General features: G+C 44.4%; 1 protein-coding gene across 2 annotated transcripts in view; it reads left to right on the forward strand.

Annotated features, from left to right (window-relative positions):
• Window positions 1-26,144, forward strand: part of SORT1 (sortilin 1) — a 67,631-nt gene that overhangs the window by 34,513 nt on the left and 6,974 nt on the right. Inside the window, exons 6-16 of one of the 2 annotated variants that reach the window (XM_047085927.1) lie at window positions 3,421-3,494; window positions 7,557-7,606; window positions 8,493-8,623; window positions 11,998-12,142; window positions 13,124-13,279; window positions 14,928-15,034; window positions 17,903-18,005; window positions 18,344-18,512; window positions 19,343-19,533; window positions 21,761-21,950; window positions 25,555-25,671. In XM_047085927.1, the coding sequence (XP_046941883.1) occupies window positions 3,421-3,494; window positions 7,557-7,606; window positions 8,493-8,623; window positions 11,998-12,142; window positions 13,124-13,279; window positions 14,928-15,034; window positions 17,903-18,005; window positions 18,344-18,512; window positions 19,343-19,533; window positions 21,761-21,950; window positions 25,555-25,671 (1,433 nt within the window). The remainder of the gene's footprint in view (window positions 1-3,420; window positions 3,495-7,556; window positions 7,607-8,492; window positions 8,624-11,997; window positions 12,143-13,123; window positions 13,280-14,927; window positions 15,035-17,902; window positions 18,006-18,343; window positions 18,513-19,342; window positions 19,534-21,760; window positions 21,951-25,554; window positions 25,672-26,144) is intronic. The other variant, XM_047085928.1, reaches the window with a different exon arrangement.

Below are 26,144 nucleotides of genomic sequence, written 5' to 3' on the forward strand. Positions count from 1 at the left end.
CCCCCCATCAACCCTCAGTTTGTTCTCAGTTTTTTGTTTTTTTTTTTAATATATGAAATTTATTGTCAAATTGGTTTCCATACAACACCCAGTGCTCATCCCAAAAGATGCCCTCTTCAATGCCCATCACCTACCGTCCCCTCCCTCCCACCCCCTATCAACCCTCAGTTTGTTCTCCGTTTTTAAGAGTCTCTTATGCTTTGGCTGTCTCCCACTCTAACCTCTTTTTTTTTTTTCCTTCCCCTCCCCCATGGGTTTCTGTTAAGTTTCTCAGGATCCACATAAGAGTGAAAACATATGGTATCTGTCTTTCTCTGTATGGCTTATTTCACTTAGCATCACACTCTCCAGTTCCATCCACGTTGCTACAAAGGGCCATATTTCATTCTTTCTCATTGCCATGTAATACTCCATTGTGTGTATAAACCACAATTTCTTTATCCATTCATCAGTTGATGGACATTTAGGCTCTTTCCATAATTTGGCTATTGTTGGGAGTGCTGCTATAAACATTGGGGTACAAGTGCCCCTATGCATCAGTACCCCTGTATCCCTTGGGTAAATTCCTAGCAGTGCTACTGCTGGGTCATAGGGTAGGTCTATTTTTAATTTTTTGAGGAACCTCCACACTGTTTTCCAGAGTGGCTGCACCAGTTTGCATTCCCACCAACAGTGCAAGAGGGTAGGATATGCTCTTTATATTGGACTGCTTTCTAGTGACTTCTTAAGACATTGATTATGTGTTTTTTGCATCTTTTTCCTATTTGGTAAAGGGCATGATTTTCATGTGCTATCTAGTCCAGATAAGTATGCTATCTAGCTGTCATTCCAGTTTTTTTTAAGTGAATAAATGTGTACTATCAGAGTAACGAACTAGAAAACAGTTTAATGTATTCATTCTTATGCTGCAAGGGACATGCATAAATTGTCAAATTTCTGATGGTCTTATTCCTTTGCTATGGCCAAACCACATTTTTATGATTTTTTTTGTTAGTTCCCAGTATATAAAGCATATTGATTTCTGTCTTTGATACTCATGTATTAACTATCCAGAGTCTTAAATCTCTGCATCCCCTAGCACATTCCTCTACTGTTCCCAGAAACCTGTGTCCCTCCCTGACCCTCCCACCTCTCTTTTGAAAGATCCCTGGGGAACATGTGTCACTTTTCCTTTCCTAGAGGACCAGTCTTCTGTAGCATGGATTTTTAGGGCCCAAAGTGTCTGAGTTGCTAGACTATGATAATCGTAATTATACTTTACATTTACATGGCTCTCTCTCATCTTATTTCTGATTTCTTCTGTCCAGCAACATCAGATAGAAACCCCTGGGAGACTGGTTTAATATGCAGTTCCTAGGCCCCAATCCAGATAGAGTCCATCAGTGACTTTTGGTTGTGAGGTGGCTAGTATTTTTAACAACCTTCGCGGCTGAGCCTGCACACTAAAATTTGAGAGCCATTGCTGTGGTGACTATTCTGGGACAGAAACTGGACCATCAATGTGGACAAGTTGGGCTGGCACAGGGAGGGTGAAGGGCACTGGAAGAGCAGTCGGGGTTCTGGGCCTTCGGTGAGCAGGGGGAAGGCTGGAAGATTCAAGGAAGGTCAAAGTTAGGTTTAGCCAAAGGAGGCCAGAGGAAGGAAACTGCCCTGCTGAGTAGGCTTCAGATCTTAATGCAACAATTCCAGGAAGTTGGCCTCCAGCAGCTTGAGCTATAGGCCCTTCAAGGGAGCAGAGAGACCCCCAGAGGGATGGACAGAATCACCAGCCCCCCCTTTGACCACCTCATCACCATTACCAAGTGTCTTGAGATTATTGAAACATGCTGTCCTCAGGAAGAAGTAGCCACGGTCTGCTTTTATACCTCAAATTTCTTCCAGTTAAGGATAAGTAGGAAGTAAAAATAATCAGTGTGGATAAGATGGACCAATATCTACTAAAGTGAAAACAGGTGATATCAGACCCTTACCTATTTCTAAGTAGAATTAGGTACCTTAGAAATGCTGGGAGGTGAAAACTACCAGAGGAGGAAAAGTTACAGAAGGAAGAATGGTGGATGAGAGTGGAAGAACACTGGGGGTAAATTCTGCCCAGACCATCCTCATTTAATCTCAGCTGCACCAGGACATCTCTGTCTCGCCTCCTTTGGGTCTGGGCCCAGTAGGCTTGTGTTGTCGATATAGCTGACATTGTCCATCTTAATCATACTAAGTCTCTGCTACATTTGGAAATACTGGCCAGTCTCGCCTTCTGGGAACTCAGTTGGCTTGGCTTTTAGGACTTCATTCCTTTGGTTCTTTCCTACCTTCTAACCATTCCTTCCTGGTCTCTTTTGTAAACTCCTGTCAACCTACCCTTGAGTCCCTACCGCTCATTTCACTGTGAGCAATCTCTTCCACGCTGACCATTTTAACTGCCACTGTAATTAATGTATAAGACTCTCAAATCCATATTTCTGGCTTCCTCCTAAGGCTCAGATTCCTATCTTGCTGCCCCTCTATACTGCTAAAGATCTCTCTCTCTCTCTCTCTCTCTCTCTCTCTCTCTCTCTCTGCCTTACAGGAAAAATCACCCAGTTCTACTGAATCTAGTTTCTAGATTCTGGAGCCTATTCCTCATAGCTGTGGTGTAGGGCCTCAGTAACTCTTCATGAACTAATGTGGCACTACTTTTTCATTACTTTTCCTGCTTCTGAACAGAAATCCACCCCTTTCCGATTGCCATCCAAGTACTCCACCTTTAAAAAAGTAAAACTGAGGGCCCTCTGTGAGCTGACCCACACCTTTCTTCCAAGCATTAGTCCCTTCTTTCCTCACCTTGGAATTTGTGCTCCATCCGTGTCTGAAGGCTTTTAGCTCCCTGCCCACCCTGCAATGTTGACTCGCCTTGACTAGTACTGGGATATATTTGTGCAATAACATCCCATCTTCCCATTTTCCTTCTTTTGGTTACACTGTTCATTATTTAATATTAGTTCAGCTGTCTTCACAAACCATCTCTCATTCATTGCCCCTCCCCTCCCTACTCTCACCCCAGAGACCGTGTTTCTGTAACTTACCACATTGTATCAAACTTCGTATCTGCGCCCCCACCTTGTGTCAAACTTCATATCTGCACCCATTGTTAAACTGTGAACTCCTTGAGAGCAGGGAGCGTATCTTATTTGTCTTTGTGTCTCCTGTGCACATCTGGTACAGTGCCTGGCATGTACTGGGCACTCCACAAGCACTTGTCATTCTGAACTTCCCAAACCCTGACACGGCCGCCATAAACCATGTGTATAGCACAGACAGCTTATGGATGGAGCTTCAGTGTGTGTTTTTACTGTCCTGAATGATTGCATATGAATTATTGAGGGTCATATAAGCAGCTGCACAAGACAAAGCTGGAATTCTGATAAGTCATTTATAATCTTTCAGAATGGCCTGTGGGTGTCCAAGGATTTTGGGGGAAAATGGGAAGAAATCCACAAAGCAGTGTGTTTGGCCAAATGGTGAGTAACAGAAGACTCCATCTGTGCAGAGCCCTAAACCTTTCCTGACAGGGCTGCCAAAAGTCACATGAGTAAATATTGAGCACTTACCATGTGCCAGGTACTCTTCAGGGTGCCCTAAGGGATACAAGAGAAGGGGTATAACCCAGATCTTGACCTGGAGGAGCCTCTAATTCTTCTGGGGAAGAATACTTAGTCTCACTAAACGTTAGAATATAAAGTGTAAAACAAGGCACGTGACTGAGTTGCTGCTGTCTGCAAAGGTTTAGTCTCCATTAATGGTGACATCAGTTGGAAAGTATAAAATACAGCTTTGAGTTGAGGACTCACGTACTTCCCTGTGCCCAGATTTATATTCCCTCATCTAGAGCTCCATTTCAGTCGTGTGGAATGTAGCACGGACTCAGGAAGAAAGCCCAGACAGCTTCCAGGCCATCAGAGTCACACTGTCCGTGCACCAGAAATCCTTCACTTCTCTTGCTGGGCCCCCACCCCCACCCAGTGCCTGCTTAAGATGATGCAGTGGAGGAGGAGCCCCTGGGTGGCTCAGCTGAGCATCTGACATGAGTTCAAGCCCTGTATCGGGCTCGCTGCTGCCGGCACACAAGAGCCAGCTTCAGATTCTCTGTCCCTCTCTCTCTCTTTGCCCCTCCCCCACTCATATTCATTCATTCTCTCTCTCTCTCTCAAAAAAAAAAAAAAAAAAAAAGTGCCTGGGTGGCTCAGTTGCTTAAGCATCTGACTTCTGCTCAGGTCATGATCTCTGTGCTGACAGCTCAGAGCCTGGAGCTGCTTCGGATTATGTGTCTCCCTCCCTCTCTCTCTGCCCCTCCCCTGCTTGCACTCTGTCTCTCTCCCTCCAAAATAAACAAACATTAACAAAAAAAAAAAAAAAAAAAAAAAAAAAAGCCAGATGATGCAGTGGAGGAGTTCTTACTCAGGAGCAGATCACCTTTGTCCTAACTGGCTAGTCAGCGGCTTAACCTCTGGCTTTTGTGAAAGGAGATTTACTGGGGGAGTTTGGGAGATTGTTGAGCAAGAATTGTGTTAAAAACCTTCATACCTCCCAAATTCTGATTAGGCTCACTCCCCTGTTTAGAACCTCTTTCTTCCTTCTCTTTGACTAATTTCAACAAACTTGTTAATGTAGCTTCCCTGTGGATAGCAGATTGGTGACAGAGGTGGGGTGTGTGAACACCAAGAGCAAGCACACCCAGCCTGAGTATCCCCTGCCTGAGAGCTGCATGGAGGTGGGGGGACTGTAAAAGCAAGAGAAACAGAAGCTGTAACAGGATGTGATTATTTGGTGCCAGATCAAGAGAGCATACGTACCTCAGTGACTTCTAATGGGAACACTGTGTTACAGTTTCCTGCGGTTGATGTTCGTGAAGATGACCCATAGTCCAAGGAAGACTTTCATATTTAATGTCCTCGACTTAGGGAGTCAGGGAAATGTGTAATAGAGACATTGCTAAATATATCTACTGAAATTAAAGTATTAAAAAATATCGCTTGAATAAAATGACCTTTTCCCAGGAAACACTGGTTACATGAGGTTTTTACAGCACCACCAAGGGACACATGCCACATCTACATTTGTTCTATTTTTTTTTTAATATTTATTCATTTATTTTTGAGAGAGAACACACGTGTGCAGGTGAGGGAGAGAGAGAATCCCAAGCCAGCTCTACACTGTCAGCACAAAGCCCAATGCAAGGCTCGATCTCACGAACTGTGAGATTATGACCCGAACAGAAATCAATAGACGCTGAACTGACAGAGCCCCCCGGGCACCCCATTCACTGTGTGTGTTTCAGTGAACTGTGTTTGTGTCTTATGTGGTCTTATCATGAAAGAACTAACTTTTATCTATCTATCTATCTATCTATCTATTTATTTATTAAAGTTTATTTATTTTGAGAGAGACAGAGTGAGTAGGGGAGGGGCAGAGACAGAGGGAGAGAGAGAAAACCCCAAGCAGGCTCTCTGCTGAGTCACCTCAACCAACTGAGCCACCCAGGTACCCCTGGAAGGAAGTAACTTTTAAAGTAACTAAGTTAACAGATTGCTACACTCTTGATGGACCTAAAGTACATAGGGTGTTACTATAATAAGACTCTAGTAATTTTGGTCATTAATACTCACTTTTATGGGAGCTCCGAGGTGGCTCAGTCAGTTGAGCATCCAACTACTGATTGAGGCTCAGGTCATGATCTCACACTCCAGCTCCCACATTGGCCTCCAGGCTGAGCGTGGAGCCTGCTTGGGATTCTCTCTCTCTCTCTCTCTCTCTCTCTCTCTCTCTCACTCTCTCTCTCACTCTCTCGCTCTCCCTCCTGCCTCCCTCCCTCTCTCCCTCTCAAAAGAAATAAGCATTAAAAAAAAAAAGAAACCATAAACTCACCTTTACATATGTATATCAAATCACCACAGTGTGCACTTTAAGTGTTGTCAGTTATACCTCCAGAGTTCAAAGAAACAAACAGAAAACTCATCTTTAAAAGTGAAAGTTAAGGGGTGCCTGGCTGGCTCTATTGGTCCAGCATGTGACTCTTGATCTCCATGTTATGGGTTTGAGCCCCACATGGGGTGGAGAGATTACTTAAAAATTTTTTAAAGGTAAAAATTTATTTTTGAAAGGTATTTTGTATTCTGTATAATATTTTTTATTTTTGTAACTCGTTTTTCTGATTAGCGTCTAAATATAGGATATCTGGTCTGCTGGCCACTGTTACCTCACCTTTTAGATGTTTGATTTCTAGGAATTAATAGTCTGCAGTGCCAAAGGAACGTGCTCAGACCCAGCACCTTCTGCTAGTGCTGGTTGATAAGTACCTTCAGGGTCTGAATTGACACCTTCCGCTGGTGCTGATCTAGAAGTACCATCAGGGTCTGAATCAACTTTCCTGAAAATTCCCTTTCCAAGTTCGAATTTAAATAATTCAACCTCTGACCTTGCTGTCTATTTGAGATGAAAGAACTAAGTTACTTAGCACATGCAAAGCATGGAACTTGGTTCTGAGGGGAAACAACAGAGCACAGAACTTCACACCTGTCCTAAGAATGCGATAATGTAATAGGAGAGAGAAGACATAAACTGGTGGATTAAGATAATTAAATAGGAGACAAAGGAATGCCGAGTGGTTGGCACAGAGTAGCACAGTGCCCTGAAACGAGGTTTCTCAACTTTGGTGCTAACGGCGTTTGGAACCAGACAGTTCTTTGTTGTGGGGGAGCTGGCCTCTGCATCGCAGGGTGTTTAGCAGCATCTCTGGCCTCTGCCCACTAGATACTGGCAACAACTGCCCATCCCCCAGTTGTGACCACTGGAAATGACCCGGGGGAGCAAAATTGCCCCCAGTTGAGAATCACTGCTCCAGAATTTTGCAGCAAAGAAGCTTTCCAGTTGGAGTGCCAGGAAACATTTCATAGAAGAGCTAGATTTGGGGGCGCGTGTGTGCCTCAGTCATTTGGGCATCTGACTCTTGGTTTTGGCTCAGGTCATTATCTCACAGTTATGAGTTGTGGGTCATGGGTTTGGCCCACATCAGGCTCTCTGCTGTCTGCGTGGGGCCTGCTTTGATCCTCTGTCCCCTTCTCTCTCTCTCTGCCCCTCCCCTGCTCATGCTCTTTCTCTCTCTCTCAAAAATAAATAAACATTAAGAAAAAAATTTTTAATAAAAAAAAAAAAGAGAAGAGCTAAATTTGAAGCTGGAGCCTAAAGATTGTGAGGGTAAGATTTGGCTACATGAGAGAGAAAAGCATTTTAAGCCAGAAACAGGAACAGCAAACACAAGAGGCAGATTTGGACAGAGTAAGTAGGCCAGTCTGACCCGCTGAAAGAGTCCACGTGAAGAAGTAGTGGACTGGGGAAAATCCTGGGGCCGGGCTGGGGGGAACCTTGACCAGCGAGGCTGCGAGAGTCTGGCATGCAGCATCCCCAAAAGCTGTCTCAGCTGGTGCCTGCGGATGGAGTGTGTCATTAGTAGACTTGCCTGGAGCTCGTGACTGCAGTTGACAGCAGTCTTGAACTGTGTCTTTTCTGTCTTTGCCTCTTTGTAGGGGGTCAGAAAACACCATCTTCTTTACCACCTATGCAAACGGCTCTTGCAGTAAGTATATTTTAGTCCCAAATAAGAGTGTCCTGTTGTCCACTCATGGTTGTAAGAAGTAGAAACATCAAAGATCCTTCCATTGTCCTTGATTTTAATAGCTAAAGATAACTGGCAATGATTTTTAAAATTTTGAAATTACAACCAGATTCAAATTTTAAAAGCACTGAGCCTAGATCAAATAAAAATGCAAGCCACACACAGAAGCAGTATACTTAATTTTAGTAACGCTTATACATAAAGTAAATATTAGACTACAAACAGTAACAAGTTGAAGTGCATAGTGATTTCTGCAAAAGAGCATGGAGGTTGTGTTTGTGTTGGTGGAAGTTGTTAGCTGTCCAGTCCGTGGCACCATTTCAAAGCAGAAAACAATCCTTCATTTATTCATTCAACAAATCCATTCCATTTATCCATTCATTCACATGTGAGCACCTGCAGTAGTGTGCCAATCACCGTTCTAAGGATGGAGAGAGCAAGACACCCAAGGCCTGCTCTCATGGGGCTTGAATTCCAGTAGGGATGTTAGATGATCAGCAAGAAAACCAGAAACTCAAGACTACTTAAAATAAAATAAGATTGTTTCCAAGCATGAAGAAAGCAAAATAGGATGCTGTGGCTGTGACACGTTTATATAACACTGTATTTTAATTAAGTAAGCTTTATCTTTCTATCCAGTGCAAAACCTCACCTGTATAAAAATAAAACCCCATGTTAATTTCCTATACCTAATGCTGTGTTATTTCATATTGCTACTTGATTAACATGCATAAGATTAAAAATCCTTTAGCTATAAAATTAAGAACATTCTAAAACAGTTGTTTTGAACAACTCAAAGGGGCTCACCAATATGTGCAATTTTTATTAATATTTTGTCTTGTTTAAGAAGCTGACCTTGGGGCACTGGAATTATGGAGAACTTCAGACTTGGGGAAGAGCTTCAAAACCATCGGTGTGAAAATCTACTCCTTTGGTCTTGGGGGACGTTTCCTTTTTGCCTCTGTGATGGCTGATAAGGTGGGTATTGCCCTTTTTTTGGCGATTTCTAATATTCTGTAAATATGTCTCAAACGAGTCCCTTTTACTGCTAGGACTGACAGAGTTTCTTGCCTTTTTTGCAACGTTCACTAAGATTTGGAGGGAGTCTTCCTAGAAGTTGACTGATTCTTCAGGGCTACTCTGTAGCTCAGCCTGTTGTCACCACATGACCTGTGGTACCTGTTCTGGGATGCATGGCCCCAGTGTTTGGACTCTACTCAGACATGGGCATCTGAAAAAAGCAGTCCCATTTGCTCATTATCCAGTAATGAAATAGTGACATTAATTGAGTACCACCTATATTCTAGGTGCTATTCTAGGTCCCAGGAATATAGCAGTGAACAACACAGATAAATGTCCTGCTCTGAGAGCTTATTTTTAAGTAGGGAATTGGATCGACACTAAACTAATAAATACGATATTATAATATCAGTTAACAATTAAAACTATGAAGAAATCTATAGCTGAGTAAGGAAATAGAATGCATTAGGAACTGGAGCAGTGCTATTTTAGATAGGGTGGTTTGGATGGGCTGTCTGAGACCTGACTGAAGTGAGAACTTAGCTCTGTGTACATTTAGGCTGAAGAAACAGCACAAAGACCCTAGGATTGGAACATGCTGGAAATATTGAAGAACAGTGAGAAGGGCAGCATGGCTGGAGCACAGGGAAAGGTGGGCCAAAGAGGGGGAGCCAATGGCCTTTATAGGTCACAATTAGAGCTTGGCTTTTTTTTTTTTTCTTTTAATCTGTTTATTTTTGAGAGAGTGAGTCAGAGCGGGGCAGAGAAAGAGGGACAGAGGATCCAAAGCAGGCTCCAAGCTGACAGCAGAAGTCTGATGCAGGACTTGAACTCACAAACTGAACCGTGAGATAATGATCTGAGCCAAAATCGGATGCTTAACCAACTGAGCCCCCCGGGCACCCCAAGAGCATGGCTTTTATTCTTCATGTGTTGGAGAGCTCTGAAGGGTTGTTAGCAAGGGAATGGTGTAAGTTGGCTGCTCTTTTGACAGAATAGGTAGGTGCAGGAACCAACAGCGTGACAAGGGGCAGGAATGGAAGAACCAAGAGAAGCTGGGAGGCCATGACAGCAGTGAGAGAAGATGGTAGGTTGGACCAGGCTATTGACATGGATGAGAGAAGAAGTGGTAAGAGTGTGGATATGTTGTTAACGTGTTGCCAGTAGGATTTGCTGATGGATTAGATGTGGATTGTGAGGGAATGAGAGGAACCCAGGATAACTTTAGTCTTTAGCCTGAGCAACTGGGTGAATGGTGGTACCATTTACTGAGATGGCAGAGACCACAAGAGGACCAAGTTTGTGGGAGGGAAATCAAGAATTCAGTTTTGGGTATGAGATGCCTGCTAGATATCTAAGTGGAAATGTTGAGTAAGCATTCGGGTATATGAATCTCTCCAAATTATATGGTATATAAAGCTATGTGAGGGGCGCCTGGGTGGCGCAGTCGGTTAAGCGTCTGACTTCAGCCAGGTCACGATCTCATGGTCCGTGAGTTCGAGCCCTGCGTCAGGCTCTGGGCTGGTGGCTCAGAGCCTAGAGCCTGGAGCCTGGAGCCTGTTTCCGATTCTGTGTCTCCCTCTCTCTCTGCCCCTCTCCCGTTCATGCTCTGTCTCTCTCTGTCCCAAAAATAAATAAACGTTGAAAAAAAAAATTAAAAAAAAAAAAAAAGCTATGTGACTAGATGTTATCTTCTGGAGGCCTGAGCATGGGCCAGAGCACCCTAGTAATGCTGAAAGGTTGCAAAGAGATGAAAATCCAGCAAAGAAGACTGAGAAGGAAGGACCAGGGAGGCGGGGAGTAGGGCAGGGATTCCATGAAAGCCAAGGGGAGAAAGTGTTTCAAGCAGGAGGAGTGATCTGCTGTGTGAAACTCAACTAAAATACGTAATTAGATGAGTCCTGAGAATTGTCTACTGGAGTTGGCAAAGTGGAAGTTGTCAGTGACCTGGACAAGCGTGTTTTCATCAGAGCACTGGGGTTAACGGGCTGATTACAGCGGGTTCAGAGAAAGGGGGAGTGGAGACGGGGAAGTGGACACAGTAACTATACATAACTGTCTCAAGCAGTTTTGTGATCATCTTCCCAGCAGCCCTAGGAGCTGGCCTCTCACCTCAATTTGTATTTGAGGAAATTGAGTAACTTGCTTAGGGTCACCCAGAGATAGAACCCTGGTGGAAATCAGACTGACTGCTTCCAGAGTTAGCCTCCTACTCTGTACTGCTACTGTCTAGTGTGTGCTTTTTAATTCTAGTTTCTACCTGTAACAATGAGTAAGACCGAAAGTAAACATCTAGGTATAAGTTAGAGATAGGTTAAATGTACTTGTCACTAAATTTTAAAGAGTATTTAACATAAGGAAGCCCTGGGACTCATTCCTGTGCCCTGGCTAACTATGTCTAGTAGCTATTTTAAGCTATTTATCTGAAAGGAGGTGTTAATTGCCTACCTAACAGACTCCTTTCAACAGATAAATACTCCCTGATCAGCTCCCCTATATTAATTTCTGCCTCTCCTTGGCCTCTTCCTAGCCTGTGCATGTTCCCTTCACTATGGCTGTGTAGAGAGACTTCCTTAAAGAGGAGACGTGTCACATCTTGACTTCCCTGTGATCTCCCAAGCATGAGTTTCATCTCCATTTTCTAGACTCTTAATTGTCTCATTCTTTGGGTTATGCTAGGACTGTCTCAGAGGGACCTAACTTTGGTACAGTAATCATCATTTTAAGAATTATCTGAGCAAGCATAGCGAATGGCTGTAAAGCCAAACTAAAGACGACCCCATCATACCCTTAGCTCTATTGAAGAAAATGGGGAATGTCAGAGGTTGGGAGAATTACATCATACAGGGCCATACCAGAATGAAGAAGCCAAAGAGGAAGCCAAGATAGCCTTGCTTACAATAGAATGGATTGTTCCATTGCCTGGAACTTGCTAGGGGTTAGAAATTGTTTTGGTGGGGCGCCTGGCTGGCTCAGTTGGTTGGGTGTCCAACTTTGGCTCAGGTTATGATCTCGCGACTTGTGGGTTCGGGCCCCACATCAGGCTCTGTGCTGACAGCTCGGAGCCTGGAGCCTGCTTTGGATTCTGTGTCTCCCTCTCTCTCTGACCCTTCCCTGCTCGTGCTCGCTCTCTCTCAAAAATAAATAAACAAAAAAAAATTTAAGAAATTGTTTTGGTAATTGGTACTAGGACGTGTCATTTATAACGATTGTACCCAGTGAGGAAATGGAGAGTGAGACTTACAATTATGAATAATAATGTTCCTATTCATGTCCCTGCACATGGCATCTTGGTGGAAAATTGAAAAGTTAAATATTGGCATTCGTTCCAGGATACAACGAGAAGGATTCATGTATCAACAGATCAAGGGGACACGTGGAGCATGGCCCAGCTACCTTCTGTGGGGCAGGAACAGTTCTATTCTATTCTAGCAGCTAATGATGACATGGTGTTCATGCATGTAGATGAACCTGGAGGTAAGAGCTTTTTTTAGTGGCCCACCCTTGAACGCATAGAGATTTAAACTTCAAGTTCTATTTTGAGCTTCCTTCTTATGTGTTGACATTTCGTCTTACCCCTAGGTTTTTATTAGTGTCCTACTGAATACTCTGTCTTAGAGATACTGTGTAGTCTCTGTTAAGAAGGCCCCTTCTTTTGGCTCTAGAATGTGGTTTATGTGTATGTCCAAGTATTCTAGAGCAGTGCTGCTCAAAGAATGGTCGGAGGACCGGTGCTATACGGTTTGCAAGCTCTTTGTTGCCAAGTAAGCACCAAAGCAATAGCAAACATTGAGAAACTCCTCTTACCATTTGACAAAGTAATTTTACATCTGTTGAATCTAATCATTAAAACATTGAGGATTAGATTTTGTATTTCACTCTTCTTAGGATTAATTTTTATTATATTTTACAAAGGATCGGTTTGTGCCATAATAGAAATTTAAAAATTAATCCTTCACCAGGGCGCCTGGCTGGCTCAGAGGAGTATGCAACTCTTGACCTCGGGGTTGTGAGTTCGAGCCCCATGTTGGGTGTGGAGATTACTTAAATAAATAAAACTTAAAAAAAAAATTGATCCTTCACCACAGATAGTTCAAGAAGCATTGGTTTAGAATATAAAGATTTAGAGGTATGTATGATATAAATCTAAGTGTATTGCCTCTGCCACCAGAATATATCTGGGAAGGGCTTTTCTGTGGCATCTGGTTAATTCATTCAACAAACAGTATCTACCAGACTCCAGGCACCAAGCTGGGTAGTAGAATTAAAGGTGGACATGAAAATCATGAGTATCAAACCATGATCAATGCTCAGGTCTCTGCCTACATCATGAAGAGGGACAGTTGGCTAATGTATGCAGTCAGTCAGCCATTTAGTCATGTGTATGGTTGGACTGTTGTTTTTCTCTCTGTTCCCTCCCCACAAGACTTACTGTTTTTGTTTGTTTGCCTATTTCAGATACCGGATTTGGCACAATCTTTACCTCAGATGATCGAGGCATTGTCTATTCCAAGTCCTTGGACCGACATCTCTACACCACCACAGGTGGCGAGACGGACTTTACCAATGTGACCTCCCTCCGCGGGGTCTACATAACAAGTGTGCTCTCAGAAGGTAAGTCTGGGCACAGCTGTCCTTCAGCTGAAAGTGTTGGGAGTCGAGGCTTTCAGAAACAATGGTGGTCCTGTCCCCCCAGTACTGTTGCTTGCCTAGCCGGCAAGCCTATCCATGTCAATACTGGCTCTTCGTTTTACATCAGTTATGGTAAATAGAACTAAAAAGAGCAAAGCAGCAGCAGATAGAAAGAAAGATTTTTTGGGTTCTATGTTGTGTAGAGGAAGTTTTAAATAAATGAAAGCAATGAGTTTTCTATATTGGGAGGTTTAGGCCTAGAGGAATGAGCCTGAGTTTGAACCACCTCCTGCTTTTCTCCTTGTAGAAGGCACAGCTGTAGCCGGCCAGTGTTCCTCTGGTGTTCTGCTCCGAGGTTCTGCAGAGCTCACCTTTGCTAAGGCCCAGTTATACAAATAAACACATCACTCTAAAGTACAAAGACTCTTAAGGTTTTGTTTATAGATGTATTTATTTTTTTTGGTGGGAGGTGAGAGGTTGTTTTTATTGGTAAAGATCTTGCAGTGGTCGGCAAGGTCTTAAGCAGTACTGACCCGTTTCCTCCCACCCCTCTCCCCTCCACCCACTGCATTCTGGTCACTGCAGCCCTCTGCCAGTCGTTAAACACACCAGGCACACACACGCATGGTTTAGAGATTTTCAGGGACTGTTCTCTGTTTCCCCAGATATCTGCAAGGCTGACACCATCCTCCTCCCAATCTGTGCTCATATGTTGCTTTCTGAATAGAGCCATAGAGCCTGCCATGACTGTCCCACTGGGAGCTTGTCTGCCCTCCCCTAGTCACACACACACACTCAGCCCCTCTTTAGCAGGGCAGGATTTTCCATGGCACTTATTTTCCAACATACTATATAATTTACCTGTTTACAGTGTCTGGCGTTTGTCTGACCCTGCTAGAATGTACATTCACCAAGTTTTATTTCTGTTTTGTTCACTGAGATAGTCCCAAAGGCTCACAACAGTTTTCACATAGTAGGCATGCAATAAATATTTATTGACTAAATGAATTGTCCTTCATTTGCTTTCTTGTTTGATTTTCCTTGGGAAACTCAAAGCATATTGTCTCTGAATTTAAACTTGCAATAGTTTATGTCATTAAGAATAGAGAACAGGGAAGAGCATGTAGAAAAAAAAGAAAAGGTATAGGAGAGATCGGGTATGGGGTAGTGGAAAGATGAAAATTAGGAATTATTGAGCCAGACTTCGGCACATACATTCAAATCTTGAGAGTCCCTATAACAAGCCTGGTATCCTGGCCTTATCCGAGTAAAGATTGGGATGCCTTCCCATTGTAGATTTTACCTTGAAGGCAAGCAAGCAAGGAAGGAGAATGGACATTAACCTGTTTGTGTTGGTAAGGAGAAAAAAGATATTTTTTCAAGAGTATCAGTTTAGATGATTTCTGGAATCAGCTGAGTCCTATTCCGGTGGGAAGCCTTCTTCAAATAGCATAGAGTGCTGCTCAGTTACTCACCAACACTGAGCTGTTTTGTTGGATGTTACAAGCTTGTAGGACTCTAGAGTTCTAATGGCATTATGTAGCCCCAGGAGCGAGAGATGCCATGGTAAACTGAATTTAATAAGGTACTTCCGGTCTATCAGACTTAAGACTGTTCTTTTCCCATTCAGATAACTCTATCCAGACTATGATCACTTTTGACCAAGGAGGAAGGTGGAAGCACCTGAGGAAGCCTGAAAACAGTGAATGTGATGCTACAGCCAAAAACAAGAATGAGGTGTGTCTTACTCCATGTGTCCTGTGCAGCCATTGTGTCCTGCTCTGATCAGTTTCAAGCCTTTGAATAATGAAGTTTTGTACTTGATTAGTGACCACAGCTGCTACAGGTGGAAAGTTTGGAAATCAGAGTAATGAAAGTAATGTAGAATGTAGGTAAAGGAAAAGCCAAAATACTATGGACTATTTGTCTTTTAAAGAAAAACAAAACTAAAGGCTAAAATTTTGTGTTTTACTAAACCACTGAATAAAAACAGAACGGAGGATGGGCCGGTGATCAGTTGAGTCAGCATGGCAACTATGAGACTTAAGGAATTCTACGTGACGCCGGGGACCAGCCATTCATGAGCAGTGCAAAGCCGTGCTGGCCAGAAACAAACAGAAGAGAACTTGGCCTTCTCTTCCCCTCTGCCTGGGCTCCACACAGCCAGAGGATGTGGATGGTGACACGGTAGGGCCCATGAATGCCGGAACTGGCCCCTCTGAGGAGAGGCTAAGAATAGAGATACAAAGGCATTGCTCCAGGAGATCCCAGGTTCCAAGAGTGATGGGTCTGGACAGACAAGAAAAAAAGAAAAGAGAAACAAGTCTTGTGTCTGGATGTTACAGAGTTTGAGAAGAGCTTCAGGGAACCCTGGGAGTTTTCCTCAAAAAATGACAGTGTTGGTGGTTCCCGAGCTCTTCTCAGAATACCTGTGGCTGATATCCACTCTGCTGTTGTAGGCAGGACTTTTTGTTTCCTTTTAAGAGCCTCAGACCGTGTAAGATAGTGTACCTGTACCACCCGGTGCCCTTTCTCCTTTCCCCTTTTTTTCCATCCCTCTACCGTGGCCTTGCCCTGTGCCTGCCCTCTTCACCTTGAGCCTGGGCGGTGCAGTGGCCTCTTTACTTGCCTGGCCACTCTCACACTCCATGCCTTTCCCTCCTCAGTACGTTTCAGGGTTCCCCTTTGCCTGTGAATAAAGTCTGTGCCTCTGACCTGGTGAGTGAAGGTCCTCTCCTCCCCTGTCAGGCTCTCTTCTGCCTTTTCATTGTCATTGTCCATCTGATCACTGGCATGTTCCTTGTAGCCCTCTGCTGCCCCCTGAACACCCTACATGCACTCCTGCCTCTGTGGCACTGCCCACGTGACTCTTGGGAAATTTATGCCTGACTCTCCCAGTCCTGAGCTGTTAGAAGCAGCGGAAATCCTGATCATCCTGAGGGCCCATCGTCACCTAGAATTAATCCTGCCTCTTCATGTCGTCCGTAGTTTGTGTGAACCCCTTTTTACTGCAGTAAAATATATGACATAAAATGAACATTTTATCCAACACAGACCTCTTTTAAAACATTAACTTTCATTGTGCCTTATAACTCAACTGGTTTCTCAGAAATCTTAATGACAGGACTGGGTCTTACTTTGAATCAGCACCACATCTTGTACGGTATCTGAAGTATGTCAGGTGTTCATCAAGTTTATTTGTGTGGAATCATGCTTTATTTTTATTTTCATGTTTTTTATTCACGCTTTAAATATTGATCAGAGGCTTCGGTGTAATGCAGGAATAAAATAAACTAAGCATTACACATGAGAAAATAATTGCATAATTTGCTCCTAGATCTACTAATCTATTTTGGAATCAAGAATATCCCACTGAGACCATAACTCAACAACAGAAAAAACAAATACCCAAATTAAAAATGGTTAAAGGACTTGAGTAGACATTTCTGTATAGGAAATATACAAGGGGCGCCTGGGTGTCTCAGTCAGTTAGGTGTCTGACTTGATTTCAGCTCAGGTCATGATCTCACGGTTCATGAGTTCGAGCCCCGCATGATCTCATATGTTGACAGTAAGGAGTCTGCTTGGGATTCTCTCTCTCTCCTTCTCTCTCTGCTCTTCCCATGCTCTCTCACTCTCTCTCAGAATAAACAAGCTTAAAAAAAAAAAAAAGAAAATATATACATGGCCAAAAACTCACATGAAAAGATGCTTGACATCACTAATTATTAAGAAAATGCAAATCAGAGCCACAGGGAGAGATCACCTCTCACGCCTCTCATGTACATTAGAATGGCTACTATCAAAAACAAGATGAAACAAAATAATGTGTTGCCAAGGATGTAGAGAAGTTGGAATCCTTGTGCGTCAGTGGTGGGTATGAAAAATAGTGCAGTCACTATATGAAACAGTATGCGGTTCCTCAAAAAATTAAACAGAACTGCCGTATGATCAGCGATCCTACTTCTGAGTATATATCCAAAAGAAAGCAGGGTCTCGAAGAAATATTTGCATGCCCGTGTTCATAGTAGCATTGTTCACAGTAGCCAAAAGCTGGAAGCAACCCAAGTGTCCTTTGACAGATAAACGGAGAAGCAAAATGTGGCATATACATGCAATGGAATAATATTCTGCCTTCAATAAACTCTGACACATACCACAACATGGATGAACCTTGAGGACATAATGCTAAGTGAAATAAGCCAGTCATCAAAAGACAAATACTATGTGGTTCCACTTATATAAGGTACCTAGAATCGTCAGATTCATAGAAACAAAGTAGAATGGTGGTTTCCAGGGTCTGGAAGGAGGAGGAATGGGAGTTACTGTTTAATGGGTGTAGAGTTTTGGTTTGAAAAAGTTCTGGAGATGGATGGTGGTAATGGTTGCACAACAGTATAAATGTACTTAACCCCACTGAACTGTACACTTAAACATGGTTAAGATGGTGACTTTTATGGTATGTATTTTTTACCACAATTTTTTTTTTTAAGAGAGTATCCCACTGAAGTCTGGGTTAAATTCAAAGCTTTCTTAGAAGGCTCTGTGAGATGATTAAAAATTTACACCTTTGGTTTTAATCTGAGCTTTGGTTTCTTTTCACAGTGCAGCCTTCATATTCACGCTTCCTACAGCATCTCCCAGAAACTAAACGTTCCAATGGCCCCACTGTCAGAGCCTAAGGCCGTCGGCATAGTCATTGCCCATGGTGAGCAGCCCGCCCCCCATCTCCACAGGAGCAAGTAGCTGAGCACACTAAAACTCAGCCACAGCCTTGAATCCTATAAGAAAACCACCATACATGATGTTTACCATCCTTTGTGAAATTTCTCGAATAATAATGATACTCTGGGTTTTTCATTAGACTCCCTATCAGAGAGAGAAACATGACTTCCTTTCCCAACTTTTCAGTGGCCTTTTTTTCCTATTACAAGAGGTATGATGGGAAATAATCAGAGTAAATTCACTGAAAATTATTCTCTTGGCAGTAAACCCTCTCCGTTTCATTGCTGATTTTTGCTGACGAGATGGCGGATTGTGTTGCAGGTAGTGTAGGGGATGCCATTTCAGTGATGATCCCGGATGTGTACATCTCAGATGATGGGGGTTACTCCTGGACGAAGATGCTCGAAGGACCCCACTATTATACCATCCTGGATTCCGGAGGCATCATTGTGGCCATTGAGCACAGCAGCCATCCTATCAATGTGATTAAGTATGCATGAGCTCTGCTCCACCCACACTATCTGCATGGAGGGCAACTGTGGGATGTTTTTCTGTGGGAGGTAGGGATAGTTATGGACCCTGATTCAAATTTGTGCATTCTAAGAACTGTAGGGAACATTCTTGAAAGGATTGCATCTAGAGCAACCCACATTCAGTATCTTTGCTTTTTCTTCTGAGTTCCTCTAGCTAACATTTTTTGTCACTTTTTAAAAATACTCTTCTTTTCGGGCACTTGGGTAGCTCAGTTCGTTGAGCGTCTGACTCTTGATTTCAGCTCAGGTCATGATTCCAGGGTCATGGAATTGAGCCCCAAGTCAGGCTCCGCAACGAGCATGGAGCCTGCTTGGGATTCTCTGTCTCTCCCCCTGGCTTGCACATGTGTGCGGTCACGCTCGCTCGCTCTCTCTCTCTCTCTCTCACTCTCTTTAAATAAATAAGTAAATAAATAATTCTTCTTTCTCTCCACAAGAATCATATAGAAGCATTTAAGCACTTTGGATGGAAAATTACTCCTTAAGTATAGGTTCTCTAAAATAATTTTGTATGTTTATTCAGAAGCCCATTTGTACATGGGTCGCTACCCTCTGTTTCCTTTGAAACAATTTTTATAAAGGCATTTTCTTCTATATTCTTTGAATGAATCTCTTTTACCTACCCTGTTATCTGTGGGCATTAAAAGTTTATATAGTTATCAGTCACTAAGCCATGACATAAATATGAGGGTTTTCTCTGGTTTGGGATCAAACAACCAGAGTAGTTTCCTGATACTCCCGTACATGTTGATCCTCTGTCACGACTGTTCTCTAATTGTGGTTTCAGGTTCTCCACAGATGAAGGTCAGTGCTGGCAAACCTACATGTTCACCAAGGAGCCCATCTACTTTACCGGTCTAGCTTCAGAACCTGGAGCTCGGTCCATGAATATCAGCATATGGGGGTTCACAGAATCTTTCCTGACCCGCCAGTGGGTCTCCTACACCATTGATTTTAAAGATGTCCTTGAAAGGAACTGTGAGTAGAGTCTCCTTTGACCTTTTCTACCAGAACATATAAGCCTATTTTCCTAATAATTCAATTTCATTTCTTTTAGCTGGAATAAGAAAATGCATATGAGGGCCACTGGCTGACTCAGTCGGTACAGCACATGACTCTTGATTCCAGGGTTATGAGTTCAAGCCCCACGTTGGGCATGGAGCCTACTTAAAAAAAAAAGCATATGAAAGAGGATTGAAGGATGTTCAAGGCAATGCAATGAATGGTATCAGAAATGCAGCTTCCTTCCTTGTACTAACACTGTCCAAAAGAAATCAAATGAGGACCACATGTGCAATTTAAATTATTCTGTTGGCTGCATTATAGAAGTAAAAGAGGTGAAATTCACTTTAATAATAATATAAAATAATTAATCATCTTACTATACCTAAAATCATTTCAATATGTAGGCAGTGTTAAGAACTATCAATGTGGGGCCCCTGGGTGGCTCAGTCGGTTAAGCGTCCCTACTTCACCTCAGGTCATGATCTCACGGTCTGTGAGTTCGAGTCCCATGTCTGGCTCTGTGCTGAAAGCTCAGAGCCTGGAGCCTGCTTCGGATTCTGTGACTCCCTCTCCCTCTGCCCCTCCCCTGCTCATGCTCTGTCTCTGTCTCTCAAAAAATAACATTAAAAAAAAAAAAAGAACTATCAGTGAAATATTTTATATTTTTCTTCTAAGACTTCAAAATCCAGTGTATACTTTACCCTTACCCTTAGAGTAAATCTCACTTCAGACCAGCCGTGTGTGGCTAAGGCTGTAAGCGTGGCCTCACACTGTTGAAGCTCTGTAACACTTTATGGGACTTTTTTCTGCTTGTAAGGATAATGCGTCCTTGTGTTTATCTAAAATTATTTCATGACATTTCAGGGCTTTTCACCCTTGATTGCAACAGAACTGTAAGAGAAGCGTTAGAGGAAAGTGTGTTGCATAGAGCATCTGATTATCAAAACGTTGAAGTGAGGAAGTATTCGTGTAAAGAGTTTTGGCTTGAATGTCAGTCACAGGTGAGGTTCTAGAATGGCTACTGGGTGAGCTCGAAGCCCACACTGACCATTTCAGAGTTCTGTGATGTCAGACTGGAAGGCATGTTAGAGGCGTGGAAAATGGCTTCCGAAAAGGAGGTAAAATGCTCATTGCAAGGTGTTGCTAAAGAATCATAAGCAGACCCAGGCCCCGGTACCAAAGATGCTGACACTGTACTGAAAAATATGGAGGATAAAAGAGAAAACTGGAGAAAAGTCTCCCACCCTGCGAGCCCTGGTTTCTTGTTGGCATGTTATGATAAAAGACAAGGTTTCAAGTAGCTTTGTTTGAATTTTGGTCCTGTTATTAGATGGCACAATGGGTCTGTTTCCTCAGAATGTTAGTTTAGTGACTCCTGGAGGAAGCAGAAGCACTGTTTGGGCCTTTTCTACAAGGTGTTTACATATGATTTAATACCCGAGAGTCATTATTTAATATCCAGATTCATTAAATAGGCTGTGAAGGAGCTGGCTTGTGAGTTTTCCCCTCAGAAGGCAGCTCTACAGTTATCCCTGAAGTTTAACGCCATTAAAAGATTTGGTGGACACCTGCTCCCTAACAGACTCTGCGCTGATCTTCGTATCCCAGAGGATAAAACCCTAATCCACAGTCTAGGCCATGGCCTTTGAGTCATTTCTCCAGGAGTGGGTGATACGACTTACAAAGCTGGATTGACTGTCATCAGCAGTCTACGTGAAAGCCAGTCATCTGAAGTTAAAAGTCTAGAAAGAGATTGTCTTCCCTTCTGTTTGAGGCAAACTAACGAGTAGTGAAACTGAACTCTAGCTTTTGGCTAACTGCTGTCTCCTGAAAGGAAACGCCTGGTTGCTTACCTGTGACAGCTCCTGCTGACCAACAGCACGGGTGTGCAAGACATGGAGGCAGCAGTCTCTCCATGTGGAAGGAAGCTTAGAGGTCCTCCATCCATCTGCTCACTTTGAAGCAAATAAGCTTTTTCCTAATACTCAAACGGGCGGTGAGATGTGAAGTGTCCTCCTCTGACACGAGAAGGTGCCAACTGCTAGTAGGCTCCAACTGACGTAACTCTTGTCTGCAGTTCCAAAATGAGGCAGTGGGATGAGTCCGACATCCCCTTTTTCTTGTCCTTCCTCTCCTTTCAGCCTGGCAGCTGCCTCGCACACGTGGGTGTGGTGGCCTGAACAGCCTGTCTTCCCTTTAGGTGAGGAGAAGGACTATACCGTATGGCTGGCTCACTCTGCCGACCCCGGAGACTACGGAGACGGCTGCATCTTAGGCTACAAAGAACAGTACCTGCGGCTCCGCAAGTCGTCTGTCTGCCAGAATGGTCGGGACTATGTTGTGACCAAGCAGCCGTCCGTCTGCCCCTGCTCCCTGGAGGACTTCCTCTGGTATCAGCTTCCCTCACATCTCTGTCAGACCCTTTGCTGTGCAGGAGGTAGTGAAAGACCGTTGACTTATAGTGCTGAAAAATATTCAAATCCTTTCTTCTCCAAGGGTGGAGAACTGCTGCTCTTACTGAGGAAATGGAGGCACAGAGAAGGGACTGAGAGTTATTAGCAATTGGACAGGTAATATTTTCAGGCCAGTCAGTCAGTTATTGGACAGGGCCAGCAACAGCCCCCAGGAATCCTGGCCTGACAGCAAGGGAGGGAGGTGTATAAGGAGGAAGAGAACTCAGAAACAGAGAGAGGAGAAAATACGGCAGAAACACCAGGAAGGACAGTACAGGAGCTGGGAGGAAGTTGGAATTCATGTGTTCACTAAACACTGGCGGCCTGAGTTCAGCAGGTAGGGCACTAGGTTTTGGATCGTCTGCAAGATTGAAGGAGACCGGAGGGGATGTTGGAGTACTGATGGTCCAGATGTCGTATCAAGGTCTAGAGGCCATCCAGATGGACTGCCTCAAGTTCAGGACCATCTGGGCTGAAGGGTTAGTTACCCTACTGGCATGGACTTAGTTGATTACACAAGGGCAAGGCAGGCCCCAGGTAGCCAAGCAGGGTAAGTTAGGTCAAATAAGAGGCACTGCTTCCCATCACAGCCAGTAATCTTATGGAATTCATTACCTGCAAAACATACTGACAGGAAGTAAAAGTGGATCCTAAAAGATCTAGAAAAGGGACGCCTGGGTTGTTCATTCGGTTAAGCATCTGACCCTTGATTTCGGCTCAGGTCATGATCTCACAGTTCGTGGGTTTGAGCCCCGCATCAGGCTCCATGCTGGCAGCAGGAAGCCTGCTTGGGATTCTCTCTCCCTCTGTCTACCCCTCCCCTGTTCATGCTTGCTCTCTCTCTCTCTCTCTCTCTCTTTCAAAGATAAAAATTTTAAAAGGATCTGGAAAAGAATGCAGACAGGTAGCAGTCGTGTCCTCCCACATCACATTCTCTGGGACTGAGCGAACACCCAGTCTGACCCAGTGTGGTTCCCCATGTGTGGCTCACATCTAAATGCAGAATGGGCCAGAGGTCTTGTCTTCTGTGTTTCCACAGGAAACAGGATCCTTCCGGTCACTGTGGTGTCATATTAGGGCTAGAGCTTGTTGACACTGGGACACTCTACATCCTAGACTGGACCCAGACCAGGCTTTTAATTACCTGACCTTCTCCTGCTTTCCAGACAAGCTGTGCTTCTTCAGAGCTCCATGCCATTTTACCTGCTGCTTCCTTTGCCTGGAAAGTCTTCCCACATTCCCTGCCTGACCCCCAAGCTTGGGAGTTCCTATTTGGCCTCTAATACTTAGCTCAGTTCTCACCTCCGTAAAGCCTTCTCCAGCTTTCACTCATCTGGGCTTCTGCCGTACAGCTCTTGCTGTGTTTTGGTTATTGTGCACAGGTTTGGTTCTACCAGTAAAGTCTCGACTCCTTGAGGGCATGTTGTATTTGATCATCATTGAGTAGTCGTGATAGCAGCTGATGTTTCCTGAGCAGTAACTATACCAGGCACTGTCCCGAACAATTTATGTTTAACCATGGCAGCCCCCTGAGCTAGGTACTGTTGCCATTTCCATCTCACAAAGGGAGGAATGAAGGTTCAGAGGTTACCGCTAACTCACCCACCATCACCCAGCCGGGAAGCGGCACGGCTGGAATGTGTGCGTGGCAGCTCGGCCCCAGAGCCTACACACTGTGCCACCTGTGCCTAAGAAATGTGTACTCTGTGAGCGGGAAGGACACTTTCCTGGACATTTCGGATTGGACATCCTAAAATTTTCACCGGAACTCCCCCTCCGTGCTAGAGGGGTGGTGTCTTCTGCATCTTCTTACCCTGTCCCCTAAATATCTGTCACAAAAACCTTGAAGTGCAAGCATCATCTGTGTATTCCCCAAGCATCCATCGCATACTTGCTGTGCACAAGGCAGTGCAAAGTGATGGTGGAAAGCCTGTTATTGACTCTCCCGGTAAGATGCACATAATTATGCTGTGAAACAGTGCCTTGAAGATATAGAGAACCTAGAGGCTGTTCCATCTAGAGCTGAAAGGAGATGGGTCAAAGGAGGCTTTGTGGAGGAGGCAGCATTGGAGCCGATCCCTGACAAGTGGCAGGACCTGACCTTGCACATCTGGGAAGAAGCAAGTCATTGAAGCCATGGATTGGCGTACGTGTAGATACAACCGGCATGCTCGGGAACGGTGTGTCAGGAGATAGGCCATGAGGGGAAGTCACAGAGGTCACGATAAAGAAGTGAGTAGGGTCCAGATAGGGCATGCCCAGGCTGAATTTTCGACTTCGATAATGGAAGGAAGGCAGTGCCCTGGACAAACATAGGGAAATGTTGGGAGAGGCTGGCTTGAAAGAGAATTTGTGACATGTTTTGGACACTTTATTTGAAGGTCTGTCAGCAGATTTAGGTGGTGACATCTAGCAGGTACTTGGAAATGGAGGATCAGAGCTCAAGAGAGGTAAAACCTGGAAGTTTTAGTTGCAACAAATAATGAAGCTCATGAAGGCAGAGCAGATACAGAGTAAGAGGATGACCTGTGGGCCGCAGGAAAGGGTCTGCATTTCCAGGCTAGGAAGATTGAAGTGCAAACCGTGCCGAGAGAGACCGGCGGGCACAGTTGCAACGGCAGGAGCAGGAGCAGGTGCTGTTTCAGGGCCACCACACAGGCAGGGCCAGAGAGGGCTCTCCACAGTGGCATGACTAGGGAGTCTTGGGGGCCTCAGACATTCGCTTCCAAGGTGATAACGGGGGTTGAAGCCACAATGCATGGAGTAGAAAGGAAATGAGTACAATAGAACAAGTATAAAATATCCTTCTAAGAAGGATAAGGAAGAAGAGGGGGAAGGAAGAGGACATGTGCAGGCTAAGGGACTGATAGTCGGTCCATACCATCAGTGAAGCCAGATCCCAGGGCAGTAGGAAGGATGGGCCCAGGGCGCTCGTGTACGGGGTCAGCCTTGGAGAGGAGGTGGTATATTTCTTGGGAGAAACAGAGAAAGGGGGGGTAGGATGGAGGGCACAACAGGCATTTGCACTGGAGACAAAGGTCATCTAAGAAGCTAAGAGGGACAGAAATGGGGCAGGCAGGAAAGATTTGGCATACACCCTATGGAATACCTCCCAAAAACATAATAATGAGTGATTTGGAGGTAAATAAAAAGATTCCTAAGCATAGTGGGTTTAGATCTGTCGCTGTTGCCACTGTTTCTCAGTGTCTTTGTTCTCGGTGCACAGTCCCCCCCCGCCCCCCCGCTTGCTGCAGTCATCCCCTTCCTGGAGTCCGCGTGGTCTGTGCAGGGCTCCCAGCCGCTGAGTCCTCAATCCACCAGGCCTGATCCGTAAGCTGATGGTCCCCCAGTTTAGCCCTCTTCATGTCTGTCTTCCTGAACAGACCCTCTTTACAGATGACACAGGCCTTCCTGAGCTGCTCTCACGCAACCAAAGACTGGAATATTAAGCTTCTGCTGCTCCTCAGAAACCCTTCATTACTAGTCACTTAACTGTCTTTCAGCAACTCTGAAAGATACTTTCTTTGCTGACTCTTGGCAGTGATTTTGGCTACTTCCGTCCAGAAAATGACTCCAAATGTGTGGAGCAGCCAGAACTGAAGGGCCACGACCTGGAGTTTTGTCTGTACGGCAGAGAGGAGCACCTGACAACAAACGGGTGAGGCGGCTCTCCTCTCAAATCGTGACAGAGGAGTCTTCACCCTGCAGAGTGAGACCCCCACTCGCAGCACTCCACATCTCCAAGCACACGGCATTCTAGGGCACGCTAGCAAAACACTAACAGAACTTTGTGTGGTGCTGGAAATGCTCCCTAACCTGCTGTGTCCCATATGGTGGCTGCTGACCGTGTGCAGCAACTGAGGCACTGAATTAGTTTTAATTAGTTGAAATGTAAGTAGCTACTACATTAGGCAGCGCTGCTCTGGAGGGGACACGGTGCCCCCTCCCCGGATACATATTTCCCCCTCCCATTTTTGTACCATGTGTTAATGTGCTTTCCCTGGGTCACAGTTCTTTGGCCCCATCTCTTAAGGCAGAATGGTGAGCATGTCCCCACAGCATGGCTAGGGATGCTTGGTCTGTTCAAGGCCTGAAACTACACAAAATGTCCCTGAAACATTCCTGTGGCTC

The sequence above is a fragment of the Lynx rufus genome, unplaced genomic scaffold, assembly GCF_022079265.1.
Source record: "Lynx rufus isolate CCGP_SWC_20201006 ecotype Redwood Valley unplaced genomic scaffold, mLynRuf1.p SCAF_2, whole genome shotgun sequence".
Classification (NCBI taxonomy): domain Eukaryota; kingdom Metazoa; phylum Chordata; class Mammalia; order Carnivora; family Felidae; genus Lynx; species Lynx rufus.